The sequence below is a fragment of the Amphibalanus amphitrite genome, unplaced genomic scaffold (assembly GCF_019059575.1).
Source record: "Amphibalanus amphitrite isolate SeventyFive unplaced genomic scaffold, NRLGWU_Aamphi_draft 002292F_arrow, whole genome shotgun sequence".
In the NCBI taxonomy this organism is placed as follows: domain Eukaryota; kingdom Metazoa; phylum Arthropoda; class Thecostraca; order Balanomorpha; family Balanidae; genus Amphibalanus; species Amphibalanus amphitrite.
In genome coordinates, this window is record NW_024883771.1 from 23910 (window position 1) to 49113 (window position 25204).

At 47.3% G+C, this 25204-nt stretch overlaps 1 protein-coding gene across 1 annotated transcript; it reads left to right on the top strand.

Moving 5' to 3' along the window:
* Nucleotides 1-1651: 1651 nt before the first annotated feature.
* LOC122376772 lies at nucleotides 1652-24720 on the top strand (the record flags this gene model as incomplete). Its single annotated transcript, XM_043356716.1, has 5 exons — nucleotides 1652-1810; nucleotides 13707-13837; nucleotides 17329-17436; nucleotides 17765-17903; nucleotides 24678-24720. Coding segments are annotated over exons 1-5 (476 nt in total), but the record flags the coding sequence as incomplete, so codon positions are not given.
* Between the last annotated feature and the right edge of the window lie 484 nt (nucleotides 24721-25204).

Sequence of the window (25204 nt, forward strand, 5' to 3'; positions counted from 1 at the left end):
AAATTGGGCACATTCCCTGAAAATTTCAAGTTCATAACTTTACCAGGGGCGGCTCCAGAGCACTGGGAATTGGGGGGTCCTATTCGTGAAGCGAGTCATTTGGGCGAAGATCACGATGCTGCACCAGTTTTACGAACAGTGAATAAAAGGTATCATGTGATAACATATACAGTTATTGTGCATCCTCTTTTGACACGTTTTTGCTATAATAGGCGGATCCAGGCGTCCAAAAAGGGGGGTTATGTTTTACCTCCCAACATAGGTGCCCTGACACCGCCTATGCATTACCAATACAATTTTAGTCGTTCTCTCATAAGAAAATTATAACATAACAAGACCATTACCACCCTTTTTAGAAACAGTACCAACAAAAACCTTATTTACTATACTTTTTGTGTACCCCCAATCTCAATGATCTGTATCCGCCTATGATTTTTGAAAATGCATATTTTTAGGATCCATGTGAATTCCTGGTTCATTCTCTATCGATCGGCAAAAGTTGCGTTAAGATTGGTTCAGAAACCTGGCCGTGATAAACAGTCTAAAATGTATCTGCAATTTGCCCGTTTTTACCCCCCTCTACCCCCCCTATTGACATTTTTTAATTTTTATTTTTTAGAAATGTAGATCACGTTGAGCGAAATCGAATGCCGTTTGAATTTTGAAAATCGGCCCGTTAGATCTCGAGATATCAAGGGGGGGTCGTAAACAGCCCCCCCCCCCTGCCACTAATAGGGGGTAGCCAGGAGCCTGCCACTAATAGGGTTAAGTTGACCTTTGATGACCTCTGGTGACCTGACCTTTCACCTGATCTTAAAAATGACCCAGTGTTTTCTTCCTTATTTTTGACGCTCTTTCGATTGCCGCTTACCGCGTGTCGCTACGTGACCCACGAACCGAGTTAGACGGGGGGACGCGTGAAAGCGCCCCCCCCCCCCCCCCAGCACTCGGCGTTAAGGTCAGGCCACCATGGCACGGCGCGCGTTAAAACACCATGCAATTTGCGTGCCACATAAATTGCCTCCATTATTCGGCGAAAGTCTCGGTATTGGCCATTGGGCTACCAGGCTAGGTATCTGTTCGTTCTTCAACTTTGCATCCTGAAGAGATCGTGAGATACGAGTCTGGAAATTTATAGGATAGGTGCTTTGCCCCCCTTACCCTTGGCCAAAATGAGGTCAACATAATGATCCATAATTAGGTACCTAAGATTATACATATTAGTATTAGACCTGCCCAGTACCTACTCAGTGGCCCATCATTCTGCGTGTTATAAAAATTTGTCTCTCCCAATCCTGAAGAGAGATGACTCTAGATTAGCTCTACATCAGCCGTCACGCACACCTACACGGCAGCGCATGTCTCTGGGCGAGCTCCTTGTAATTTCATCAGTGCCGGCGGATTACTGAGCTCTCTGAGGCCGCACTGAGCCGATGTGTGATCCCGCCGGGCGCTGTTTGTCTGCCGCTCTGTCCAATAATGACCCCTGTGCCGGGTCCTTCATTAGCCGGAGGGCACGTCACGACGGCGCGGCGGCCGCGTGACCCTGCCGGCGCGGCGCCCCGATCAGCCGCCCGGCCGCCGCCGGACCGCCCGGTGCCGGGAGAGGAGCGGCGCGGCAGCTCTGCACGCCACCAGTCGGCGTCGGACGGGTCGCGGGAGAGGCCGCCGCTGCAGCGCCGCGCGGCCGCGCAGGTGTCGGTGTGGGACGGTGTGACCCCGCCCTCCAGCTGAGGCCACGCGCCCACCGCCGCCATGGCCAGAGTGAAGCCCTCGTCCGTGGCGCCGACTCGGCTCGGCGGAGGTACAGGTGGGCGAGACGGCTGATTGTCAGAGCTGCAAACTCAAACTTTGCTCTTGTATATTTTATATAAATATATTTTAGATGTTTTAGAATATTTGAAAGTTTACATGACCTTATATTTTGGGTCATGTAGAAATGCAAACCTACCTCGAGTCCAATGTCAATTGTCATGCAAGGCAGCAAGATACAGATACAGATACTTTATTCACAGCAAATCCATGGAACATGGCTTTTCATTGCAATACGTCAAATATGTAAATACACAAGGTTCAAGACACAGTGCTCAACTGAAACTAACTAGACATCGCAGACTGCTCCATAAAAATGTGCTTTTTGAGCTGGTGTCGAAAATTGCGAGCGGTGACATCGAACGGTAAGCGGTCATACTCGCGCACAGTGTCGTAGCAGAGCCGCTGTCGACCAGCTTCAGTGCGAATTCTCGGCAACATGTGGTTGCCCGCAGCACGTGTCTGGTACGAGTGGTGCACGGTGCGACCGATAGTTTCTGCGAGAACTTCGGGCTTGCCCGTCGTAGCGAGCGTGTGCACCACACAGATCCGGTGGTACTTAACAAGGCTAGGTGCATTCAGCCACTGCAGGTCGCGGAGTACATCGCTAATATGGTGGTGTTTACGACGACCGCTAATGACACGAGCACCAAAGTTTAAAAGTCTCTGCACGCGATGAAGCTGAGTGACTCCACACGTGCCGTACACTGATATGCAGTACCTGATGAGTGATTTCACAAGCGCTTCTACTATCACTGACAGAGATGCCTTTGGTATAACATGTTTGGCATGCATCAGACCGATAAGGACGCCGGTACATTTAGCAGTGATATGATCGACATGATCATTGAACTTCAAATGGTTGTCCATAATCACTCCTAAGTTTTTGACGACTCTAGAATCTGGAATCACAGTACCCATCGCATTTAGTGTGACAGACGGCAGTCCTCGGAGCATAGCAGGAGTTCCAAGCACGACAACTTGCGTCTTAGCTGCATTAAGCTTCATTGAGTTGGTACAGAACCATTGGTACAAACACTCAAGAGCTTGTTCCATTCGTTCTATCACCTGTGGCAAGTCGCGCTTTTTGCCGCTTACAAGGAGCTGGGTGTCGTCAGCGAACTGGACCATCGTGACATTGGCAGGTAGATACAGATACATTTCATTTGCAAACACCGTATACAATGTGCAGCTAAGTGATCCGCCCTGGTACACGCCGATCGTGTTCGGCTTCACACCGGATCGTACGTATCCACCGTCGCCGCTGGGCATCTGCACTTGCTGCGTGTGGCCGCTGAGGTAGTCCGCAAACCACTCCGTTTCCACCCCGTACAGCGCGAGTTTGTCCAACAGCCTGCGGTGCGGCACCACATCAAAGCATTTTGACAGGTCTAATAGCAAGGGCATCCCCGTTGCTAGCTATTGTAGAAGTTTAGAGCCTATTGCGCTGATTCATGTCAGTCATTATAGGTCAGTCTTTTTTGGTATCATCGGGTTTTGAAGGAATGTTTAGAGCAGATTTAATGCCATAATCGTGAACAGCTCCCATGGATTGCACCATATAAGACCTACATATGTGTCAAGGTCATCCGAAGTCGTCGTCGTCCGTCGAAGGTCATTACTTAGCTCAAATGAGCTAAGGAATGAGTCCTTTTGAGCTAAGGAATGACCTTCGACGCGATTCAATCGCTTGACAGTTGACGCGATTGAAGTACCTAACAATATCCATGAAATAAAAATAACAATATCCTGAAATGACTGCGAATATTTTGACGAAGTTATAAAAAAACGTTTGATTTAGCAACCCAGCCTTTGAGGTCTCCTGTTCATCTGAGACCTCACTGTATCCCTCGCTGGTGTTCTACATCCATAGACCATATAGATGGGTTATTTCATGTCAACTGAACCTCTGAAAGTGAAATGCTACACAGCACCCTATCACATTTTTATGAGATTCTGACTGAGTGAAGGGGTTCCTGATAGCTCAGATTCCGAATAACAGGTCGAAATTACTCTTATTACAATGGTTTGGCTTCCATAGTGACGTCAACTTATGACGTCACATGCTATTTGGCAATCTTTGGAGTGTTGTTTCTCTAAAAGTTCATCAGGTATTTGAAATCGGTCAACGGCGTTTGAAAGTCGCCATTGACCTTAGAACAGGCTGTCGTAAGTCGTTTTATTTCAATTTGTATTTTTTATCGATTTTATGAAATATATACATATACCAATCAAATAACAGAAATAGGCAGAAACAACTATTTTTCAAACGTTCAAATGAGTTCTTCAATCGAATTCAGCTCCAAAAGTTATTCCAAACTTATAAAACTCGAAAAAGTGAACCAAAGTCATTTAAGGTCAATGACGTGATCTGACCTTCAAATGACCTTCGCATCCACCATAATACATTAGGCAAGCATTAATTCACATGCTGGTACGTTTATAATCACGGATTGTCCGGAAACGTGACTCGGCGTCGACCCGGACAAAGGGACTGTGGCACCCACGCTGCGTCCCGGTCAGAGGTCTGGGGAGAATGGGGTGCGCTAGGATATGTTGTTATTACGGAGCGAGCGAAGCGAGCGTAGTCTTTCCTTAGATTAACGGAAATTTCTGAGTATGAGCGGCCGGCCGGCCGGCCGGCCGGCCGGCCGTGGTCACGCTTTTGCGAGGCTTATATCTCAGCAACCACTTGACCGATTTACACGCGGTAATTTTTGTAGGGTAGCTTCATTCCTTCTACCAAGTATTGGACTATTCCTGATGCATGTGGGTGACCCCTTATGCACGTGCCACGTGCAAAACGAAGAGGTGTCCGTTTTGTAATTGTTGCAATATCTCGGTAACTACTTGGCCGATTGCGCTGAAAGTTGGCATGTAGGTAGGCACCCACTAGGCACTGCATATCCATGTGCCAGAGTTGGGGTGCTGCTGCGCGTGCGCACGTGCAGGGGTCGTTTCCAGATCTCGAGAACGGCTCGACCGATTGCGCTCAAATTTGGTACACAGTTAGGGACCGTTTAGTAGGGTGCCGTGCACAAGTCAGTTGGGACCCATTTTGCACGTGCGCACGTGCAGGGTGCCGCTTCCAGATCTCGAGAACGGCTGGGCCGATTGTGCCCAAATTTGGCACGTCGCTAGAGACCGGTTAGTAGGGTGCCGTGCATAAGTCAGTTGGAGGTACCCCCTCGAAATTCCGCACGTGCGAGGCCCACCCTCTCGCTCGCTCCGTTAGTCGCCCCAAAAGGCGTTATACTGGTTCGATAACCATTGCTGTTTCGACAGTTCCAAGGTAAGAAGATGTGCAATTTTCATATATCAAATTTTTAAAAAGAATCTAAGTCATCATATTTCAAGCTGTATTTTTTGATCGATTATATAAATTATTTTTATTGAAAGCAAAATGATGACACAGACCATGAATCAATCAAATCAATGTCTTCCAAACGCCGTTGACTGATTTCAAATACCTACCTGATCAACTTTCGGCGAAAAGATGCTGCGAATATAACTGAACACCGTATGACGTTATAAATTGACGTCACTGTAACAGCTACACTGTTGACTTGAGACCAATTTAGATCCGATATCCGGAATCATGGTCATGAAGAACCTCTAATCAGCTATTTTTGTAAATATCTGAGAGGGTGCTGTGTACACACCAGTGGTTGAGTTGGCATGGATCCAGCTGTATAAGAGTACCTACGCCTCAGCCGAGGGCTGTTGGCCCCATTTGCCAATTCGACCCTAATTGAACTAGATTCTCGTAGAAAACGAGTGTGTGCATCCGTGTGACACGCAGCGACTGGGATCCAGTTCTTAGGTCTCAGGTCAGCCGGTGACCTTTGAGATCATGTCAAATGTCCCAAGGTTTTTGGTGAATAATTTCGCAAAAAATGTTCGCAAAGTCCGCAATTCTGAGCCATTGTGTTCGGCATGCTCCGAATGATATACTTTTGGCTCGAGAGAGCTTTTTGCTTAGTGTTTGCCTAAGATCAAAGGTCACGTGCTGGCCACCTCGGTCACGAAGCTGGTATTGCTTATCATCTGGGCTCATTGGTGGCTTTCCCGACTCGCTTGTTCAGTTTGATCAGGAGTTGTTGGCGAAAAACTCCTATGACTATGACCATGTAGTGACATACCATATGGCGTCACGGAAGATCAACAATGCAAAGATATAACATTGAACCTCTTAACCCTCGCCCTGGCAGGGGGGTTGATGCGACCCCCCCCCCCCTTAACCCTCGCCCTGGCAGGGGGGGGGGTCGATGCGACCCCCCCTAAGGTTTTTCGAAGATAGCGTAAAATGCGCGCCGCCAAATTTGGCACAGCTTATGGGGCAACCTTTTTTACATATGACCTGAAAATTTCAGGTCCGGGTGACCTTGGGTCAGGTCACCAGGTCAGAAAAACCGGTACAAGGTCATGGTCAAATTTCAATTTTCTTTTTGCACCTGTCCAACTCACAGTTTTGGACTGATTTCCTTCAAACTTTCAGGATGTGCTAAGTTCACCGAGTTGTATAACATATATTTCGTTTTTTTTTTAGGTCAGTGACCTGAGGTCAGTTAGAGGTCATTACGTCGTAATGTTAAGCCTAAGGGAAAATACTAAATTCGGAAAATACTGGAGATATCCGCTTCGTTCTATCACTTTTGTGCTTTGAAACCACAGTACTTAACAGCAGGTCACTTCGTGCTTCTTTGTTTGGTGTACTTATCCATGGGTCAGGTCAAATGAGGTCAACTGAGGTCAAATGACGTTTTTGCCAATAACTTGGCACATAATGACGCTAGAGCTTAAAAATGGTATGATTGTGTTCCTGGTGATCAGCCGAATCGAATGATATGCAATATGATGCAATTTGGTTAACTTGAACTTAACCCGCGCGGGGCTGGGGTCTCCAGCCGAACGCGCGGGGCTGGGGGGGGGGTAAATTTTACCCCCCCTGTTATCTCCCGAACTAATGGTCCGATTTGGAAAATTCAAACGCCAATCGAAAGCTCTCATCACGAACTACTAAAAACATGTACTTAATTTTAAGTTTGAGGTCAAGGTCAAGGTCAGGTCAAGGGTACAAATTGCAAGTTTCTACAGTATCGGCCTTGCACCGTAGTTGCCGAAGAATGGAGTCATGGACTGAGACTGATCGCCCAAATCGTGTTCTTAGGCTACCAAGACAATATTCGTTGCATACAATATCATTCAGAGGTCAAGGTCAAGGTCAGGTCAGGTCAGGTCAGGTCACGAAAAAACAAAATATAGAAAAGGGCATGTGCGACACATGTTTTATGGGTCATTTTACTCATGGAATTCAATAGGCACACTCAATAAGTGATATGGACCACCTCTGGATGAATTTCAGGTCGAGGTCAGGTCAAGGTCAGGTCAAGTGAGGTCAAATTTTGAAGTTGGTTGTTAAGGCCTAAAAAGGTGTCTATCTGATGCAGTTTTTCACGGCGAATCGAATGGTGCTATTTTTGTTTCCGTACGAGGTCTAGAACTTCCAAAAAAGTCATTTTTCAAAAAATTTGTGTGTCGTGACGTCATAAAACTTTGAATAACTCCCACATTTTTGAACCGATTCTTCTAAAATTTGGCATGTAGGTGCACATGGACCACTTCTCTGACATATATTCCGGTTTTTTCGATAGACTCAAAATTTTGGATTTTATAATGATTTTTCCAAAAAAGTCAGTTTTTTGAAAAAATTTAGCCCAAAATCCAAAATTTTCAAAAAACCGAGATAGCCATTTGATAGACAAAGTAAAATTACGTATAACCTTTTTTGTTACGTCTTGATTCCTTTAAAAATGAAGATGTTAGCGGCGTTTGAACTTTTGCCGTTTTTGAGGCGAAAATGGCGAACATGACGTCACTAAAACGTCAATTTCTCAAAAATTTGCCGACGGTTTTCGCTCAAATTTTCAGGGAACGTGTCAAATTGATGTAAGAAAAGGTACTGAAAGTTTGGCGGCGCTGCGCGCCGCCGTTCTTGAGATATCGCAAAAATTCGCGAGGGGGGGTAAAATTTACCCCCCCCCCAGCCCCGCGCGGGTTAAGTTATTAACCCGCGCCCTGCTGGGGGGGGGGTGTTTGAACACCCCCCCCCCCTTGTGGTTTTTCGCGAATATCTCAAAAACGGCGGCGCGGAGCGCCGCCGTTTTTGGTACACCTTATCATACATCAATTCTACACATGTTGTGAAAATTTCAGACCAAGGTCATTCAAGGTCAGGTCACCAGGTCACTTGAAGTGACCTCACCTCATAAAAAGTTTCAATGTCTGTCATAGCTACACCGAGTGACCGATCGCTTTGAAACTTTCAGCGATTGCTAAGAGCAATAGCATGTACAAAATGTATATCTCAGAATTTTGATATCGATGACCTAAGGTCAGGTCAATTTTGCGACCTCCCCATTATAAGTCAATGGGAGAAAATTGAAAAGCCCCTCTTTTGGACGAAAGACATTATAAACACTCCCAAAAACCGAATTACAAGTAGTTTAGACACACTGAACATGAAAATGGTGTCCGTGACCCTTGTATATGCCCTGAGGTCATCCTAGGTCACGAATGGTATCTAACAGTTTTTCGCAAATAACTTGATAGAGGCATGCTAGAGCGATGAAAACGCCTTAGATGTGTTCAGCTCGACGATACGGATCGACTGATATGCAACATGACCCTTTCCGGTCAGGTCATGACCTTGACCTGAGGTCAAATTTTCAAGTTGACCTTTCAAGGTCAAGTTATAGTTCATTCGATGTGTCTTGACGAGAGGAACACGATGCCGGTAAAAGTAAGCTCGTACAAGGCTTGGGTCAAAAGTTATTGCAGAAAAACTGTTTCCGAAAAAATCGGCTATTTTTGCAGTTTTTGCCCCCTGCAGGCAAAACCGTTGACGTTAGGTCAAATCTGAGAGAATTACTCAGAAAGGGCGTTAATAGGGCTTTCGAATGCGCTTTTCCGCGGCGCTGTAGCTCTATTGGTTCCCGAGTTATGCGTTGGCTTCTTGGAAATTTTCGACATTCGACCTGGAAATCGGCGAAATTTTGCCTTCAATGACCTCTGGTGACCTGACCTTTGACCTGACAAAAAAATTGACCGAAGTGATTTCGTCATTATTTTTGACGCTCTTTCGAACGCCGCCTTCCGCGTATCGCTACGTGGCCCAGGAGCCGAGTTACAAGGGGGGGGGTGTTCAAACACCCCCCCCCCCCCCCAGCAGGGCGTGGAAATCCAGGACCCCCAGCCGGGCGCGGGTTAATTTAAGTTTACTTAAAATTTAAGAAAAACTTTAAGTACACTTAAGCAAGCTACAAAGCATATCATTCGACGCGCCTTGACGTGCTGAGTTCACTGGTGCCTTTCTTTTTGCTCTATCTTAATTAGATCAAAAGTTATAAGCGAAAAACTTTTGACCTGTTTTTAGCGAAATTTTTACATTTATACCCCCCAAAACCCCCCTAAATATTGACCTAGAGCAACCAAATTTGCACAGGGGCGAGAACTCCAGAGGGCCCACCTACCTACCAAATGTGGTGTTTCTAGGTGCCATAGGAGCCAATCGCGAGGGGGGTCGCATCGACCCCCCCCCCCCCCTGCCAGGCCGTGTTATGAAAAATGCCCTGCCAGGGCGAGGGTTAAGGTTTTTCGAAGATAGCATAAAAACGACGGCGCGCAGCGCCTCCAAATTTGGCACAGCCTATGGGGCAACCTTTTTACATATGACCTGAAAATTTCAGGCCCTGGTGACCTTGGGGTCAGGTCACCAGGTCAGAAAAACCGGTACAAGGTCATGGTCAAATTTCAATTTTCTTTTTGCACCTGTCCAACTCACAGTTTTTGACTGATTTCCTTCAAACTTTCAGGGTATGCTAAGTTCACCGAGTTGTATAACATATAGTTCGGGTTTTTGAGGTCACTGACCTGAGGTCAGTTAGAGGTCATTACGTCGTAATGTTAAGCCTATGGGAAAATACTAAATTCGGAAAATACTGCAGATATCCGCTTCGTTCTATCACTTTTGTCCTTTGAAACTTCAGTACTTAACAGCAGGTCACTTGTTGCTTCTTTGTTTGATGAACTTATCTATGGGTCAGGTCAGTCAGGTGACATGAGGTCAACTGAGGTCAAATGACGTTGTTGCCAATAACTTGGCACATAATGACGCTAGAGCTTAAAAAATGGTATCATTGTGTTCCTGGTGATCAGCCGAATCGAATGATATGCGATATGATGCAATTTGGTTAACTTTAACTTAATTAATTAATTTAAGTTTACTTAAAAATTAAGAAAAACTTTAAATACACTTAAGCAAGCAAAAAAGTATATCATTCGACGCGCCTTGACGTGCTGAGTTCACTGGTGCTTTTCTTTTTTCTTTATCTTAACCCTCGCATGTGTAGGGGGGGGGGGGTCGGATGGATCCCCCCCCCATGGTTTTTCGCGAATAACTCGCGTAAAAAGCGGTCGATCGCGACGAAACTTTCAGTACCCTCGCATTGATCAATTTTACACCTACCCTGAAAATTTCATGACCCTGACCCAAATGACCTTTGACCTGTGACCTCTTTTCCGAGACCATGTTTGGCCGGAATCGCGATTTCGCGTATGTCGGCTCGCACTAGCCGCGTGTTTGCAAGCTTTTCGTGGTTTCAAACGTTCAAACATGTGATTTGATGTTACTCCCGTGTGTGTCAAGGTCACCTGAAGGTCAGGTCAGGTCATTGACCTTTGGTGACCTCGGGTGACCTCGGGTCACTTTTTCGAGTTTTACATGTTTCTAGGCTAGTTTTTGGAGCTGAATTCGAATTTAGCAACCATTGGAACATTTATGAAGTAGTTTTGGTGACTTCGTAACATGTTACGAAGCTGTCAGAGGCGGTTGACACGTACTACGAATACCCGTCACGACGCCTACAGGTTGACCTGACCTGACCTGACCCGACCTGGTCTAAATGCTTCAAGACATCATCTGTGATCAAAACTAACACGATATTCGTGATCAGCACCCCGAAAAACCCCTTAGCAGCCACACTTTACGACTTTCTAACAGGTCCCGATTTTCCCGACTTTGGGTCATTGACCTGACCTGGAAGGTCAACCAATGACCTAGGACCTTAAAATTGGGTATCATCGGCTTCCTCTCGTCACGGGCAACACGCTCGTTTTTTTCGCGAAGCTCTAGCTCGATCAGGGGCCAAACGGCAAGGGGGGGGGGGTCCAACCGACCCCCCCCCCCCTACACATTAGAAGCTGGCAAACGCCGCACACATGCGAGGGTTAATTAGTTCAAAAGTTATAAGCCAAAAACGTTTGACCTGTTTTTAGCGAAATTTTAACATTTATACCCCCAAAACCCCCCTAAATGTTGACCTAGAGCAACCAAATTTGCACAGGGGTGAGAACTCCAGGGGGCCCACCTACCTACCAAATTTGGTGTTTTTAGGTGCCATAGGAGCCAGTCGCGAGGGGGGTCGCATCGACCCCCCCCCCCCTGCCAGGCCGTGTTATGAAAAATGCCCTGCCAGGGCGAGGGTTAAGAAGCCCATACAATCGCGCTTCCATGTGCTTGAAGTTGTGTTAGGTAGAGCATATCCGGTGCCAAAATAAGAGTCTCCATATTGAACTTACGAAGAACCGAACCGTAAAGCTCACCTTTATGTAAAAGAGTCCCTATAGCACTGAGCTGAGGGGGAAGCGAGCGAGAGGGTGGGCCTTGCACGTGCAAAAATTGGGAGGGGGTACCTCCAACTGACTTGTGCACGGCACCTTACTAACCGGTCTCTAGCGATGTGCCAAACTTGAGCACAATCGGCCCAGCCGTTCTCGAGATCTAGGAGCGGCACCCTGCACGTGCGCACGTGCTAAATGGGTCCCAACTGACTTGTGCATGGCACCCTAACCGGTCCCTAACCGTGTATCAAATTTGAGCGCAATCGGTCCAGCCGTTCTCGGAATCGACCCCTGCACGTGCGCACGCCCAGCAGCACCCCAACTCTGGCACATGGATATGCATTGCCTAGTGGGTGCCTACCTACATGCCAACTTTCAGCGCAATCGGCCCAGTATAGTTACCGAGATATTACAACTATTACAAAACTGACACCTCTTCGTTTTGCACGTGGCACGTGCATAAGGGGTTACCCACATGCATCGGGAATAGTCCAATACTTGGTGGAAGGAATGGAGCTACCCTACAAAAATTACCGCATGTAAATCGGTCAAGTGGTTGGTGAGATAAGCCTCGCAAAGCGTCCGCACGGCCGGCCGGCCAGCCGGCCGCTCATAGGTACTCGGAAATTTCCGTTAATCTAAGGAAAGACTCCGCTCGCTTCGCTCGCTCCGTAATCATACACATTTCAACAGTGAGCACGCGCCGAAATGGCACCATTCCGCATGCTAAAAACAATAACATTAGTGCGGTCAGCGGACTCCCTGCGTCTGGTGGCTATCCCCACAGATGAGTGCAGTTCAATGTCGGCGAAGGATGTTGAGCAATATCGTTATACAATTACGGTCCCTGGGATGTTTTGGCCCGCGTTATACAGTTATGGCGCTCATCTTCGACCCGGGAATCATGATGCCGGTTTTATACAGCCGAGCGAGGGACACTCGTTCGGTGGTCATGTCACGCGCTCCTCCGCGATTGAAATGGCCGCGGGCTGCCAGCAGCCTAGAAGCTTCCTGGATCTACTGGCTGTTAACATGCTCTCGTAACGGGAACGTATTGCTGGCCGCATCCAGCCGTGGGAATGGCCGAAACCGAGACGCGGCATATGTTGCCCTCTCTGACCTCCGTCCGTCCATCCGTCCGTCCGTCCGTCTGTCCGTCTGTCCGTCTGTCCGTCTGTCCGTCTGTCCGTCTGTCCGTCTGTCCGTCTGTCCGTCTGTCCGTCTGTCCGTCTGTCCGTCTGTCCGTCTGTCCGTCTGTCCGTCTGTCCGTGTGTCCGTGTGTCCGTGTGTCCGTCTGTCCGTCTGTCCGTCTGTCTGTGTCATATACAATACGACAAACTGTTGGATGCATACGATACGGGCAGGTACCCTGTAGGATAGTAAATAGACAGGCAGCGTGACGGATGCAGAGCGACAGGCGTCGTCCTTTTACTGGAATACCGCAGCCGGCCCGATACACTGCAGCCTGCTCACGAACTCTGACCTGCGCTTACTGGCCTGGCTTTGAGCTCTGACTTGTGTCTGCACTGCACGTCTCCCTTTAGCGCAGCTGACAGGCCCTAATAGTCCTCAGAGATATTTAGTGTGGCACATCGCCCCGCTCACGTCCCGCGAAAGCTCCATCTGCTCTCAGTGTAAGCCAGCTATGATTACAAAAAGATCGGATCCCACTGAACGGTCCACAAAACAAATCGAAACATAGTAGAACGCAACGAAACCGTTCACTTGCGTTTCATTTATTTTCTTTATGATACAGGACAGCAAAATAAACTAGATGCTCTTTTGCAGTGTGCTTATCAAGTAAGCCGCTAATTTGAATAAATGACAGATAAGTATGTATTATGGCGGAGTGGTAGGAGGGTCCTTACCGCCTTTCTCATTAATTAACTTATCGTCCGTGTATTGGCACTGGGCAGTCCATTCTCTAGACTTCGCAAATAGGCACTAGGCGCGATCATCCAGCCGACGTCGGCAAGACTCCTCCATCGCATGCAAATTGCATAATCGTGGGCTGTACTGCAGCTTGTGGGTACTGGGTAACGGGTTACACCGACCGGAAACGTGTTGCCTGAAATGATTATATAGGACCTTTTCCAATTTCCACGTAGAAAACAGACATTTGGCCAGTGCCGCCTTCTGCCATTATCTACATACTCGTAGTGCGTTAACTTTCGATGTATGTGTGAGCGTATGCGTGTGTGTTTCTCCCGCAGAGTCGGACACAGAGTCCAACCACAGCCGAAAGACGACCAGCTCGCGAGTGTCGTCCACGCTGATGATGACCATACAGTGCTGCCGCATCAATCCCGTCTCCAAGATCGGCCGGCGCATCTACATCACACAGGTGGGACATCAACCCCGTCTCCAAGACCGGCCGGCGCATCTACATCACACAGGTGGGACCTCGGACTACATCACACAGGTGGGACGTCAGACTACACAGGCGGGACGTCAGCCTACATCACAGGTGGGACGTCATTCTACATCACACAGGTGGGACATCAACCTACATCACAGGTGGAACGTCATTCTACATCACACAGGTGGGACATCAACCTACATCACACAGGTGGAACGTCAGCCTACATCACACAGGTGGGACGTCAGCCTACATTACACAGGTGGGACATCAGACTACATCACAGGTGTGACATCAGACTACATCACAGGTGGGACGTCAGCCTACACCACACAGGTGGGACGTCAGACTACAGCACACAGGTGGGATATCAACCTACATTACACAGGTGGGACGTCAGAATACATCACACAGGTGGGATATCAACCTACATCACAGGTGGGACGTCAGCCTACATCACACAGGTGGGACGTCAGACTACATTACACAGGTGGGACGTCGGACTACATTACACAGGTAGGACGTTAGCTTAAATCACATATGTATGTAGGTGGGACGTTAGCCTACAACACATGTGGGACGTCAGCCTACATCACACAGGTGGGACATCAGCCTAACATCACACAGGTGGGACGTCATTCTACATCACACAGGTAGGACAGTAAACTTCATCACACCGGTAGGACGTCAGACTACATCTCTTCCCTCCGGTGTGGTGCACCATGTATCTAACCCTCTGCTGTGCCGTGTCTAACCCTGTCCTGCGGTGTACTGTATCTGATCCTGTCCTGCTGTACTGTACCTGACCCCGTCCTGCAGTGCCCTGTGCTGTATCTGACCCCGCCCTACTGTACTGTATCTGATCTCCTGTCCTGCTGTACTGTGTCTGGTCCTGTCCTGCTGTACTGTATCTGATCCTGTCCTGCTGTACTGTATCTGGGGCCGTATTCACGTCGACTTCGTAAGTCGATTTTCTTTCGTAAGTATAATTTGGTATTCACGTCGACACTTCTTAACCCGCGACCGCCTGGGGGGGTCGGATCCGACCCCCCCCCCCCTCCGTTTGTCTTCAATAACTCATGAACCGCTTGCGCTATCAACTTGAAACTTCGCATACCTTCTCCCCCATCAATTTGACGTCTCCTGTGCAATTTTTAAGAAAAAATTTTCAAAAATTTCTGAGATATATTGATTTTAGTGATGTAACTACATGGCGTTTTCAGTCAAAAAATGGTAAATGTTAAAAAAATCGCCAAAAATCGAGGTTTTAAGCAAATTGCAAATTGAGGACATGAAAAGACGCAGCTCAACGAGTTCTTTAAAATGGCTATCTCGGATTTTCCATAAAATGCGTTTTTCACCCCTAAAAATTCAAAAAACTATATTTTTTGGAAAACAGCTAATAAAATCCAAAATTTTGAGAATTTCCAAAAAACCGGAATATATGTTATAGAGCTCTATTAGAACATTAGATGTCCCAAATTTCAACTTTCTATCTTGATTTTTGACCCCCAAATTGTAAAAAATAGCTCCAACATGCATAGGGCATGGTGACGTCATAAACATTTTAGCGAATTAGAGGCACTTCTGAACATCGCATGTGAAAACAAATGGCACCACTAGATTCCTGGGACAAAGCTCGTCTAGAAAAAAGCATTTTTATGTCAAAAATAAAAAGTTGAAAAATTGACCTTTTTTCTCAGCCCTCGTTTAGTATAAACGATTTTTATGCTTTCAATGCACACTTATCACCAGCGCAGTGACTTGGGGTCACATATAACCATTACCATCGGATTTGGCGTGAAAAATAAGCCATAAAACATGTGTCGCACGCCCATGTAGCAGAAAGTGAAAACCGTGACCTTTCGTGACCTGACCTGACCTTGACCCGTACTTAGTATGACCCCTATACGCACATGGCACCTTCACTAGGTCTTTGAGGTCATTTGTGGTGAGTTCGAGCAGCAGCTATCGATTCCGCTGTCCGTAAGCCTAATCATGAAAAACCCCTGAATTTGACCTTTGACCTGACCTTGACCCGAAAGTTGACCTCAATCTTAAAATCTTAAGAGTGCTTTGGGAAGGTCTCGTAGAGACCTTTCGAACGCCGCCTCGCGGGGCTCGATACGACCATTGGTTCTCGAGATAACAGGGGGGGGGGGGTCGGATCCGACCCCCCCCCCAGGCTGATGTGGGTACGGAAATAGCCTAGGCGGTGCCGGGTTAACCCGCGCACCGACGGGGGGCGGATATCCGCCCCCCCCCCCCCTGAGGTTTTTCGCGAATAGCGGGAAAACTGCTACGCGCCGCGAAATTTGGTACGCCTATTCTCTCATCAATTTTACACATGGTGTGCAAGTTTGAACCTCCTAACTTTTCAGGTCAGGTCACCAGGTCACTTTGAATGACCCAACCTCAAGTCACTTTTTTGCAACTTTGTCACCGTGCCAGAGCTACAGTAGATGTCGGAGGCCTTTGAAAGTCGCAGGATGTTATAAGGTCATTAGTAGCTACAATTTGTGTATCTCGGAATTTTGATATCGGTGACCTAAGGTCAGGTCAATTTCTCGACCTCCCCATTATTAGTCAATGGGGGATAAATCAACTCCCTGTTTTTACCACTAAAACGGGTCGGAATGGCCCCATAAACCATACATGACCTCATATACGATCAACCTTCACTACCTTGAGGTCTGTTTTGCTGTTGGGCAGCTGTAAGGTCATGTGACGTCATCAAAGGTCACCAGCGGTTTTTGACAATAACTCCGTACAGGAACAAGATACAGCCGCGCAGATGGTCTCATTGTGTTCAGCTCGTCAAGGCGCATCGAATGATATACATGATGACCTCGAGGTCACGTGACCTGAGGTCAACCTTTGACCTTGACCTTTCGAGGTCAACATATATATCATTTGATGCGGATTGACGAGAGGATCACGATGCTGCCCTTAGTTTATTCCTATATGGACTAGTTCGAAAGTTATTCGAGAAAAACTCTCTCCATACCTAGCGCCGCCATTTTGACTTTTTTGACCCCTGTGACGTCATCTTTGACCTGACCTGAAAATGACCTTTGTAAAAATTGTAGACCTTGTCCGTGCGTATCCCTTGCCGTTTACCGCTTGTCGCTATCTTGCTTCGTTCTCGAGATCTCAGGGGGACGGTCATCCGCCCCCCCCCCCCCGTCGGTGCGAAGTTGGCGCAGACCCCCGTCGGTGCGCGGGTTAAGTTTTTATCAACGGAGTTCATTCACGTGATTAAAAAAAAAATACTTAAAGAATTAGGTCAAACTTAAGAAAATTCTTACGAAAATGGTCGACGTGAATACGGCCCCTGGTCCTGTCCTGCTGTACTGTACCTGACCCCGTCCTGCAGTGCCCTGTGCTGTATCTGACCCCGCCCTACATACTGTACTGTATCTGATCCTGTCCTGCTGTACTGTACCTGACGCCGCCCTGCGGTGCGCTGTGCCCAGATGCTGCTGCTGCCGTTCATCCCGATCGTGGCGCTGATCGTGCAGAACATTTACTCCATGTCGGCGGTGGTCATCTACCAGCGCGGCATGCTCGAGGTCAAACACGCGGTACGTCTGTCAGCCGGGTGCTGCCGCTCCCCCGTGCAGCCGGCCGCCCGAGCTGGTCACTGCGCGTGATGAGACGGATTATGTCAGAAAAGGGCGTGGTGACTCTCTGATGACGAGTCATCAGCTGACATCATGTCCAATGGCAGTTGTCGCAGCTGACTGTTAAACATGCCTGAGAAAGTCGCAAGATCGAAAATTGTGGCGTCATTGTATGATCCTCTCCTTAGTTTGCCAAACGATAGCTGAGATTTCAAAAGAAGCGTACCACGAGAGTTAGCCTGTCGAGCAGGCCGGCTCTGACGGGCGTGTGTTTGTGTTTGCTGTGCAGATTGAGGAGACGACCGACATCGGCCTGCTGCTGACGGCGCTGCAGCTGGAGCGATCCGAGGTGGCCTTCTACATCTTCACCAACGGCAGCACGGCGCGCGACTTGGCCAACCTGCAGTCCTCCTCGGTGGTGCCCAACGGTCAGTGACGTGACTGAATGTATACCTCACACAGTCCACAGTCCATACACAGACCACAGACGACCTAGCCAACCTGCAGTCCTCCTCGGTGGTGCCCAACGGTCAGTGACTGCATGTATACTTCACACAGACACAGTTTACACACAGACACAGTCCATACACAGACTACACGACCTGGCCAACCTGCATACCTCGGTGGTGCCCAACGGTCAGTGGCTGCATATATACCTCACACGGTTCACAGTCCATACACAAACCATACGGATCCCACACAGCACACAGGTTACACGGAAAAACCGTACGGCATACAGTTCGTACCCATAGTACACGGAGAGGCCGTGCAGCATGTGATCCGTACACACACTGCACGGAGAATCCGTGTATCATGCGGTCCATCCACATAGTACACGGAAACATGCCCGAGCACCACGCATGGCCCGTTTGGACTTTGGATAGAGCAATGCATGTAGAGAGTGCACAGTGCAAAATAAACAACACACATTGTCCCACGCATGACTGGGGTATTTTCCATAACGTGAGTGACTGAGGGGGGCTCTACAGAGCCCCCCCCCCCCATCCTATCTCCGAAACTACTGGGCCGATCGTCGAAATTCGAACGGTGTCTGATAGCCCAAGGAAAACTGTTTAACGAAAGCTAATTTCATTGACCTCAAGGTCTCTGATGACGTCACAGGCAAGGTCAAAGTAAACGTTATCGGCATTGTTGCTTGTTCACAATTTAGATTCTGGCCTCCGGCTAACAAGTCCGATCAGGCTCATTTTTGGTTTACGCATTCCTTGATTGATTCCTTGATGGTTTACGCCTTAGATACCCTGACTTGAACCTTTACTTCGAATTTTTCAGGTCAAGGCCAGGTCATCCTAGGTCACGAAAATTTTATATCATGTATCGGTCACGTGGCGCATGTTTTATGGTCCATTTTACTCATAGATTTCGAAGACAGTATCGTCTGAGCTATTCGAGGTCATTTTCAGCTGCATTTAGCTGAGGTCAGGTCACTTTCAGGTCAAAAAAGGTCATATTTTGATAATGATTTTCTTTCAAGAAAAAATGTGACTTTCAGCTGCAGTTTGAGCTCAGGAACAAGATGGTGCCATTTATGTTACTGAACCATGTCAAATACCTACGCACCGAAAATGGATTAGAAAAATCTAAAATTGTGAAATTTCGACTATAATACGTATAACTCAGCCATTTTCGAAGGTATTGGGCTACAACTTTCTAGAGGAGTTCATTGGTGGATGTACTATCATATATTATATTCCAGTTTCTTTCGTAAAGTCAAAAAGGTATTAGATAAAATAAAAAAAAATTGTACTTGTATATTTATCTATATTTCCCGATATTTTCAAAATTTTGGAAATCTGAGATAGCAATTGTGTGTTATCCATGACAGATATAAAAAACGACAATGTATTCAAATAGGTACACAATTAAAAAACGGAGCTTTCGGTAACAAATACCTTGATCACTGTGTGTATGCTAAAATGAAGGAATATTTTCAAATACTTCAAAAGGCAAATTGACTTCATCGCATAGGATACAGTTCAGCCGCTCATATCATCTCACGCGAAACATTTAATACCAGTAAAACGCCTTTTGGGCGAAGAACGAGCGAGCGAGATAGTGAGCCCTGCACGTGCGGAAGGGCGAGAGGGTACTTCCAACTGGCTTGTGCAAAGCACCCTTCTAACCGGTCGCTAGCGGTGTGCCAAATTTGAACGCAATCGGCCCAGCCGTTCCTGAGATCTGGAAGCGGCATTCTGCACGTGCGCACGTGCAAACGGGGTCCAAAATGACTTTTGCACGGCACCCTACTAACTGGTCCCCAACCGTGTACCAAATTTGAGCGCAATCGGCCCAGCCGTTCTCGAGATCTGGAAACGCCCCCTGCACGTGCGCACGTGCAGTAGCACCCTAACCGCAACACATGGGAATGCATTGCCTGGTGGGTGCCTACCTGTATGCCAAGTTTCAGCGAAATCGCCCCAGTAATTACCGAGTTACTGAAATGGGAACAAATTTGGCACCTCTTATTGTTGTATTTTGCACGTGCACTGGGGGTGACCCACATACATCGAGAGTATCCTATATTGGGTAGAAGGCAGGGCCTCGGCTAACATGTTAACTGGTGGGCCAAATGGCCCACCAGTGACCCGAAATGGCCCACCAGCCTCAAAGATTTGGCCCACCAGTTATTTTCCGAAAAATCGAAGTTTTCACATTTTTCACTTTTCAAATTGAAAAAGCAGATCTTATCGTACATTTTCAGGCTGTAAAGTACCCATCGGTGAAACATATTCTTGTGAAAAAAACTTCAACCTATTGTTTGCAATATCCTCTTGGGTGGACTATAGTACCCACAACTTTAAAAATCCACCACCTACGTCTTTGCTGTATGATTTTTACTTCGATCTCCATGTGACGTCACAGTACTTCCATGTCCAGTGGTGTCCGGTGTGCTCAACCGGACACCACCAGATATGGAACGGATATTAACGGATGACAAACGGACGTCCAACGGAAACAAACGGACAATATACCCTGCAAACGGACATCACCGGACGCTGACAGTTCTCGTCCGTTTCTCGTCCGTTGGTCCAATCCGGTGAAGTGTGACCGAGGCTTTAAATTTTATGCAATAATCGTGAAAGACGTCTGCCTCTGTCAATTACAGATAGTGTCTGCGGCTTCCAGCCGATCGAGGTCTGCGAAAGTTCTTGCAAGCTTTCTGATCGATCGAGTGGTTGCAGTCACATAAGCATCTGCCGCAGACCAGTCGGTTACAAGAAAAACTACGAATAAAGAACAGAGCAGTTCAGACGGTCGGGTATAAGCCTGTGAGCGATCTCAGACGGCTCGTCGATATACACGATATAAGCCAGAGTCAAACTAGAGGTAGTGTCGGCGACTTCCAGCAGATTGAAGTCTGCAAGCAATATTATGCGTCTTCACGACCGGTATGATGCTTGCAGTCACACATCTGACCAGTCGGACGAATTTCGAACCGTTCACAGTCAGCGTTCCAAAAATTTCTCATTTGGGCTGAAGATGACACTCAAGAATAAGAATGGATAATTTTCTTTCCACTCTCACATTTGGGGTGGCTAGAATTTTCCACTCAGACACCAAAGAGAAATCTGAAGTTTGGGACACTGTTCACCAAAAGCGTACATTACTTAGTTTTTTAGAAAAATATTAGGGTTGCACAGTGCGCTTGGGCTTTTGAGTCAATTCTTTTCCATGCGACACCAATATGCTTAATGATCATTTTCAGAGATGTTGGGGCTGCTGCTACAACCCCCTTTTGGGGTTCCTGCTACAACAACTGACTTCACTAAAGTTGCACTTGTGCTGTTCACAATTCCTCCCGACAACGCCCGATCCCGTCCGACCGCTTTCGAATCTCCGACTAGTCGGCGAGCGATCCACTCAGGGCTCGCTGATTTTTAACATCCGAACGGCCGTAAGTTATCGTCCAAAGTTTTATCTGCGTCAATATTTTGTGCATACTTGTGCGATTTTATGTGCACCGCCGGAGTGTCACCACTGAGAGGGTTGTGGGTCCCTACTATCTACTCTCTCCTCTCTCTGAAGAGTCGGGGGAGGGTTCGAGGCCCGTTTTTTACATTTTTTAATGCCATCCTGACGTTTTTTTTTACAGAATAAAGTGGCCGAAATCTGGGGAGAAATCGAAAATTGGGGGGGGGGGGCTATGGCTACGAAGGTCAGTCCATGTCGCTGCCCAAGTGGCCCACCAGTCAAAATTCCTTAGCCGAGGCCCTGGTAGAAGGGATGCTGCTACCCTACAAAAATTACCGCAAGTCAATCGCCCAAGCAGCTGCTGAGATATGAGCCTCTCAAAATCACTACTTTTGCAAAACAGCTTGAACACCCTTGACTATTCACGTGGCACGTGCCACGACGGTCACTGAGATGTATCAAAAGTAGTCAATTACGGGGTAGAAGGGATGGGGCTACCCAACAAAAAAGACCGCAGGCCAATCGGTCCAGCGGTTGCTGAGATATAAGCCTCTCAAAAGCGTTACAGGCCGGGCCGGGCCGGGCCGGGCCGCTCATACTGAGATTTTTCCGTTATATTGAAAAGACTCACTTCGCTCGCTGCGCTCGCTCGCTCGTAACTAGGAGTGGGTTCATTCCTTTAGCGTCTTGAACTGTATCCCGTGCGATGAAGCCTTTTGAAATATTTGAAAATATTCCTTCATTTTAGCATACACACAGTGATCAAGGTATTTGTTACCGAAAGCTCTGTTTTTTTAATTGTGTATTTGAATACATTGTCGTTTTTTATATATATCTGAGATAGCAGTTTGATAGCCACGTGTACAGCCCTCAGCAGACTGCGTGGTAGGTATTCTTTTTTCCGACAAAACTGATAATAATTCAAAAGTCATGTTATCAGTCGGTCGAAACTCACTGCAAATAGATGCGCCATGCTCCACTCCTTCGATAGGGCCTATCAATAAACAAAGCATACGCCTTGTGTGGCAAAAAATGTAAAAGTTCGTTTTGGGGGCAAATATAAACTTTTGGGTTTTGTTGCCAAACTGGGTGGAAAATGCATACGATGATAATGCCAATGTAAGCTGCGAAGTCTCGCGCATCTTGCTGTTACGATTTCCGAGTGCCCGATAGCATAGTATTCGCGTTATTCTCTGTTTTGTCGAGAAAAGAATACCTACCACGCAGTCTGCAGAGGGCTGTACATATGCTCAGTCCACTCATGCAAAGAAATCGGATCTTGCTTAAAAACGGAGCTTTTTCAGAGCGATTACCGCAGTTCAATGTTTTGCATCAAAATCGGCCGACATAACGTCACTCTGATGTCATTTCCGGCCGACTTATGATAGCTAGAAGTGTGTAATTTAAACACAAGGTGTCAAATCGATGCTGCCGAAGGTATAGCAAGTTTCGCGTTGATACGTCAAGGGGTTTAGAATGTATTGCAAAAAAAAACAGGAGGGAGGCTCTGTAGAGCTTTTTTTGTTGGGTTGGGCCCTTTCGGTCTGACGAGACCATTTCAGAGCCGGAAGGATGATAGGAATTGGGGAGGCATTGGTCTGGTCAGGCACCCTAGTGAGTCACCGGGGCTGAGCCCGTCCCGAAAGACAGGCCGACCAGCCCCAAGGTACTCAGTGCACCCGGCTACGGGGTGCGCTCCCTCGGGAGCAGCGGTCCCGCTCCATGAGCAGCCCGCTTGAGATAAAGCTGCCTGTCCAGCCCGGAGGGGGTTGCGGCTTGGAGGAGAAGGATTTCAGTATCCTGAGGATAGAAGCACGGAACGGTGCTCTGTAGAGCATCCCCCTCCCCAGTCATGCGCGGGTTAAGTTGTTGTCGATTTTAGAAAAAAAAAGACTCGGGGAAACAAAAAAAAAAACGGATTACAAACCAGAACTGTGGGAAAATACAAAAATGTTAGGGAAAATATTTAGGAAGGGAAGAGAAGCTCATGAATTTTATGTCAGTTAGCTTTCCTTACAACGGTCCCAAGACATGCGGCACAGTATGTATACCTTCAGGTACAAACAATAGTGACATCTAGCGGCAGCGGTACTACATGGGTTGGAGACGTGCGGTACGGTATGCCTTCAGGCGCAAACTGTAGTGACATCTAGCGGCAAGCGTACAAATTTGATATGGTGATGTGCGGTACAGTATACCTTCAGGTGCAAATTGTAGTGTCATCTAGCGGCGACGCCAAAACATAGGTTTTGATATGTACGGTAGGTAAGTACATACATTATAAGCTGACATTGTCAGGTATACTTCATAACGAAATTCAAAGCATTCATACGTTCCGTCGTTTCGATCCTCAGATCGTCAAATCCTTCTTACCCTATTCCGGGCTGAACGGGCAGCTTTATCCCATGTGAGCAGCTACCCTAGGAGTAAACCCGTAGCCGGGTGCGGTGGCTGTCAGGAGGCTGGGTGGCCTGTCCTCGTGATGGGCTCAGCCCCGACGACTCACCATGGGGTGCCGACCCAGACGGTTGTCTCCCCCTAATGCCTATCATCCTCCCGGCTCTGTAATGGTGCAATGGTGCAATAGTCCTGGCTCTGCAAAAAAAAAAAAAAATAACAGCATCGAAGATTCATCAAGCTAACAGCATACATATTCAATCATATTTAATATTCATATGTCACAAGAAAGTCAGTTTGAAATACCAAATCGATATCAGTTCGGTAACATAGGCGGCGGAACGGGGGGGGGGGGCACCGCGGGACACCGTGCCCGCCTTTGATTTTCGCATTTTAACATTAGCCCTATGGGCGTTGCATGGAAAGAATGGGACCAAAAGTCGGCAGTGCCCCCCCCCCCCTTAATTGAAGGTGTTCCGCCGCTACTGTTCGGTAATGTTAAACGAAAGAAAGGCCTTCCATAGGCGTAAGCGCATGTCTAGCACAGCTGGTTGGTAGGTGCTGTGTGCAATTGCGATCGTATTATGACGGGTAGGAATGGCACAAACAGTCTTTTCTCAATCAGCCAGCTCACATCTAAATAATCCCCAACCGTTTCAGTGTATTGAATGTATGTTGAATAAAAACATCGTTTTATGTGTGTGAAACTATCGATTATAACTATTAACACCAGTCTAATCATGCAAGGTGATAGATCTATAACGTAACTTTGAAAACCTCAGCAGTCTTCAGTTGCCGAACACGTCGATTATCACCTCCTCAAACTGTTCTGGCGTCGCCGCGAGTCTCTGACTGACGGTCGTTTTCCTCAGCTATCAACCTGGCCAAGAAGGAGAAGCAGCTGGAAACGAACAGGTAAGCTCCGATATAGGTACTGGCAGCACTGGGGAATTAGTCTAGAATGGGTTTGGAAATGTTCGCCGTTGTTTGCAATGTCGTATGCATTAAAAGCTCTACCTTAAAAGTACCCATAACAAAACGAAATTTGGATAAGCAATTACCCCATTTGAGAGGCAAAAACCCAAACTCAGTCAGTTAAATACAAATACGCCTTTAGGTAGATAGTGAATTTTTGTATGAGTGGTGAAATAATTGGGTGTAGCAGTATTATTTGTCAGAGGATAACCACCTAGATCACGTCCCATTTATGGAAGTTTATTGCTAGAATTTTTGCCACCTGGGGAAATGGATGGCTTTTGATCACAATGCTGACGGTGTTTGGTAACCATAAAAGAGTGCTCGTAAAGTGCGAGGCGCGTCTTCTCCATATGACCAGGGAAAATCGGGCTCGTCGGCCCGTCGCGGCCTTTAACGCCTGATATGTCGCAGATGTGCATCC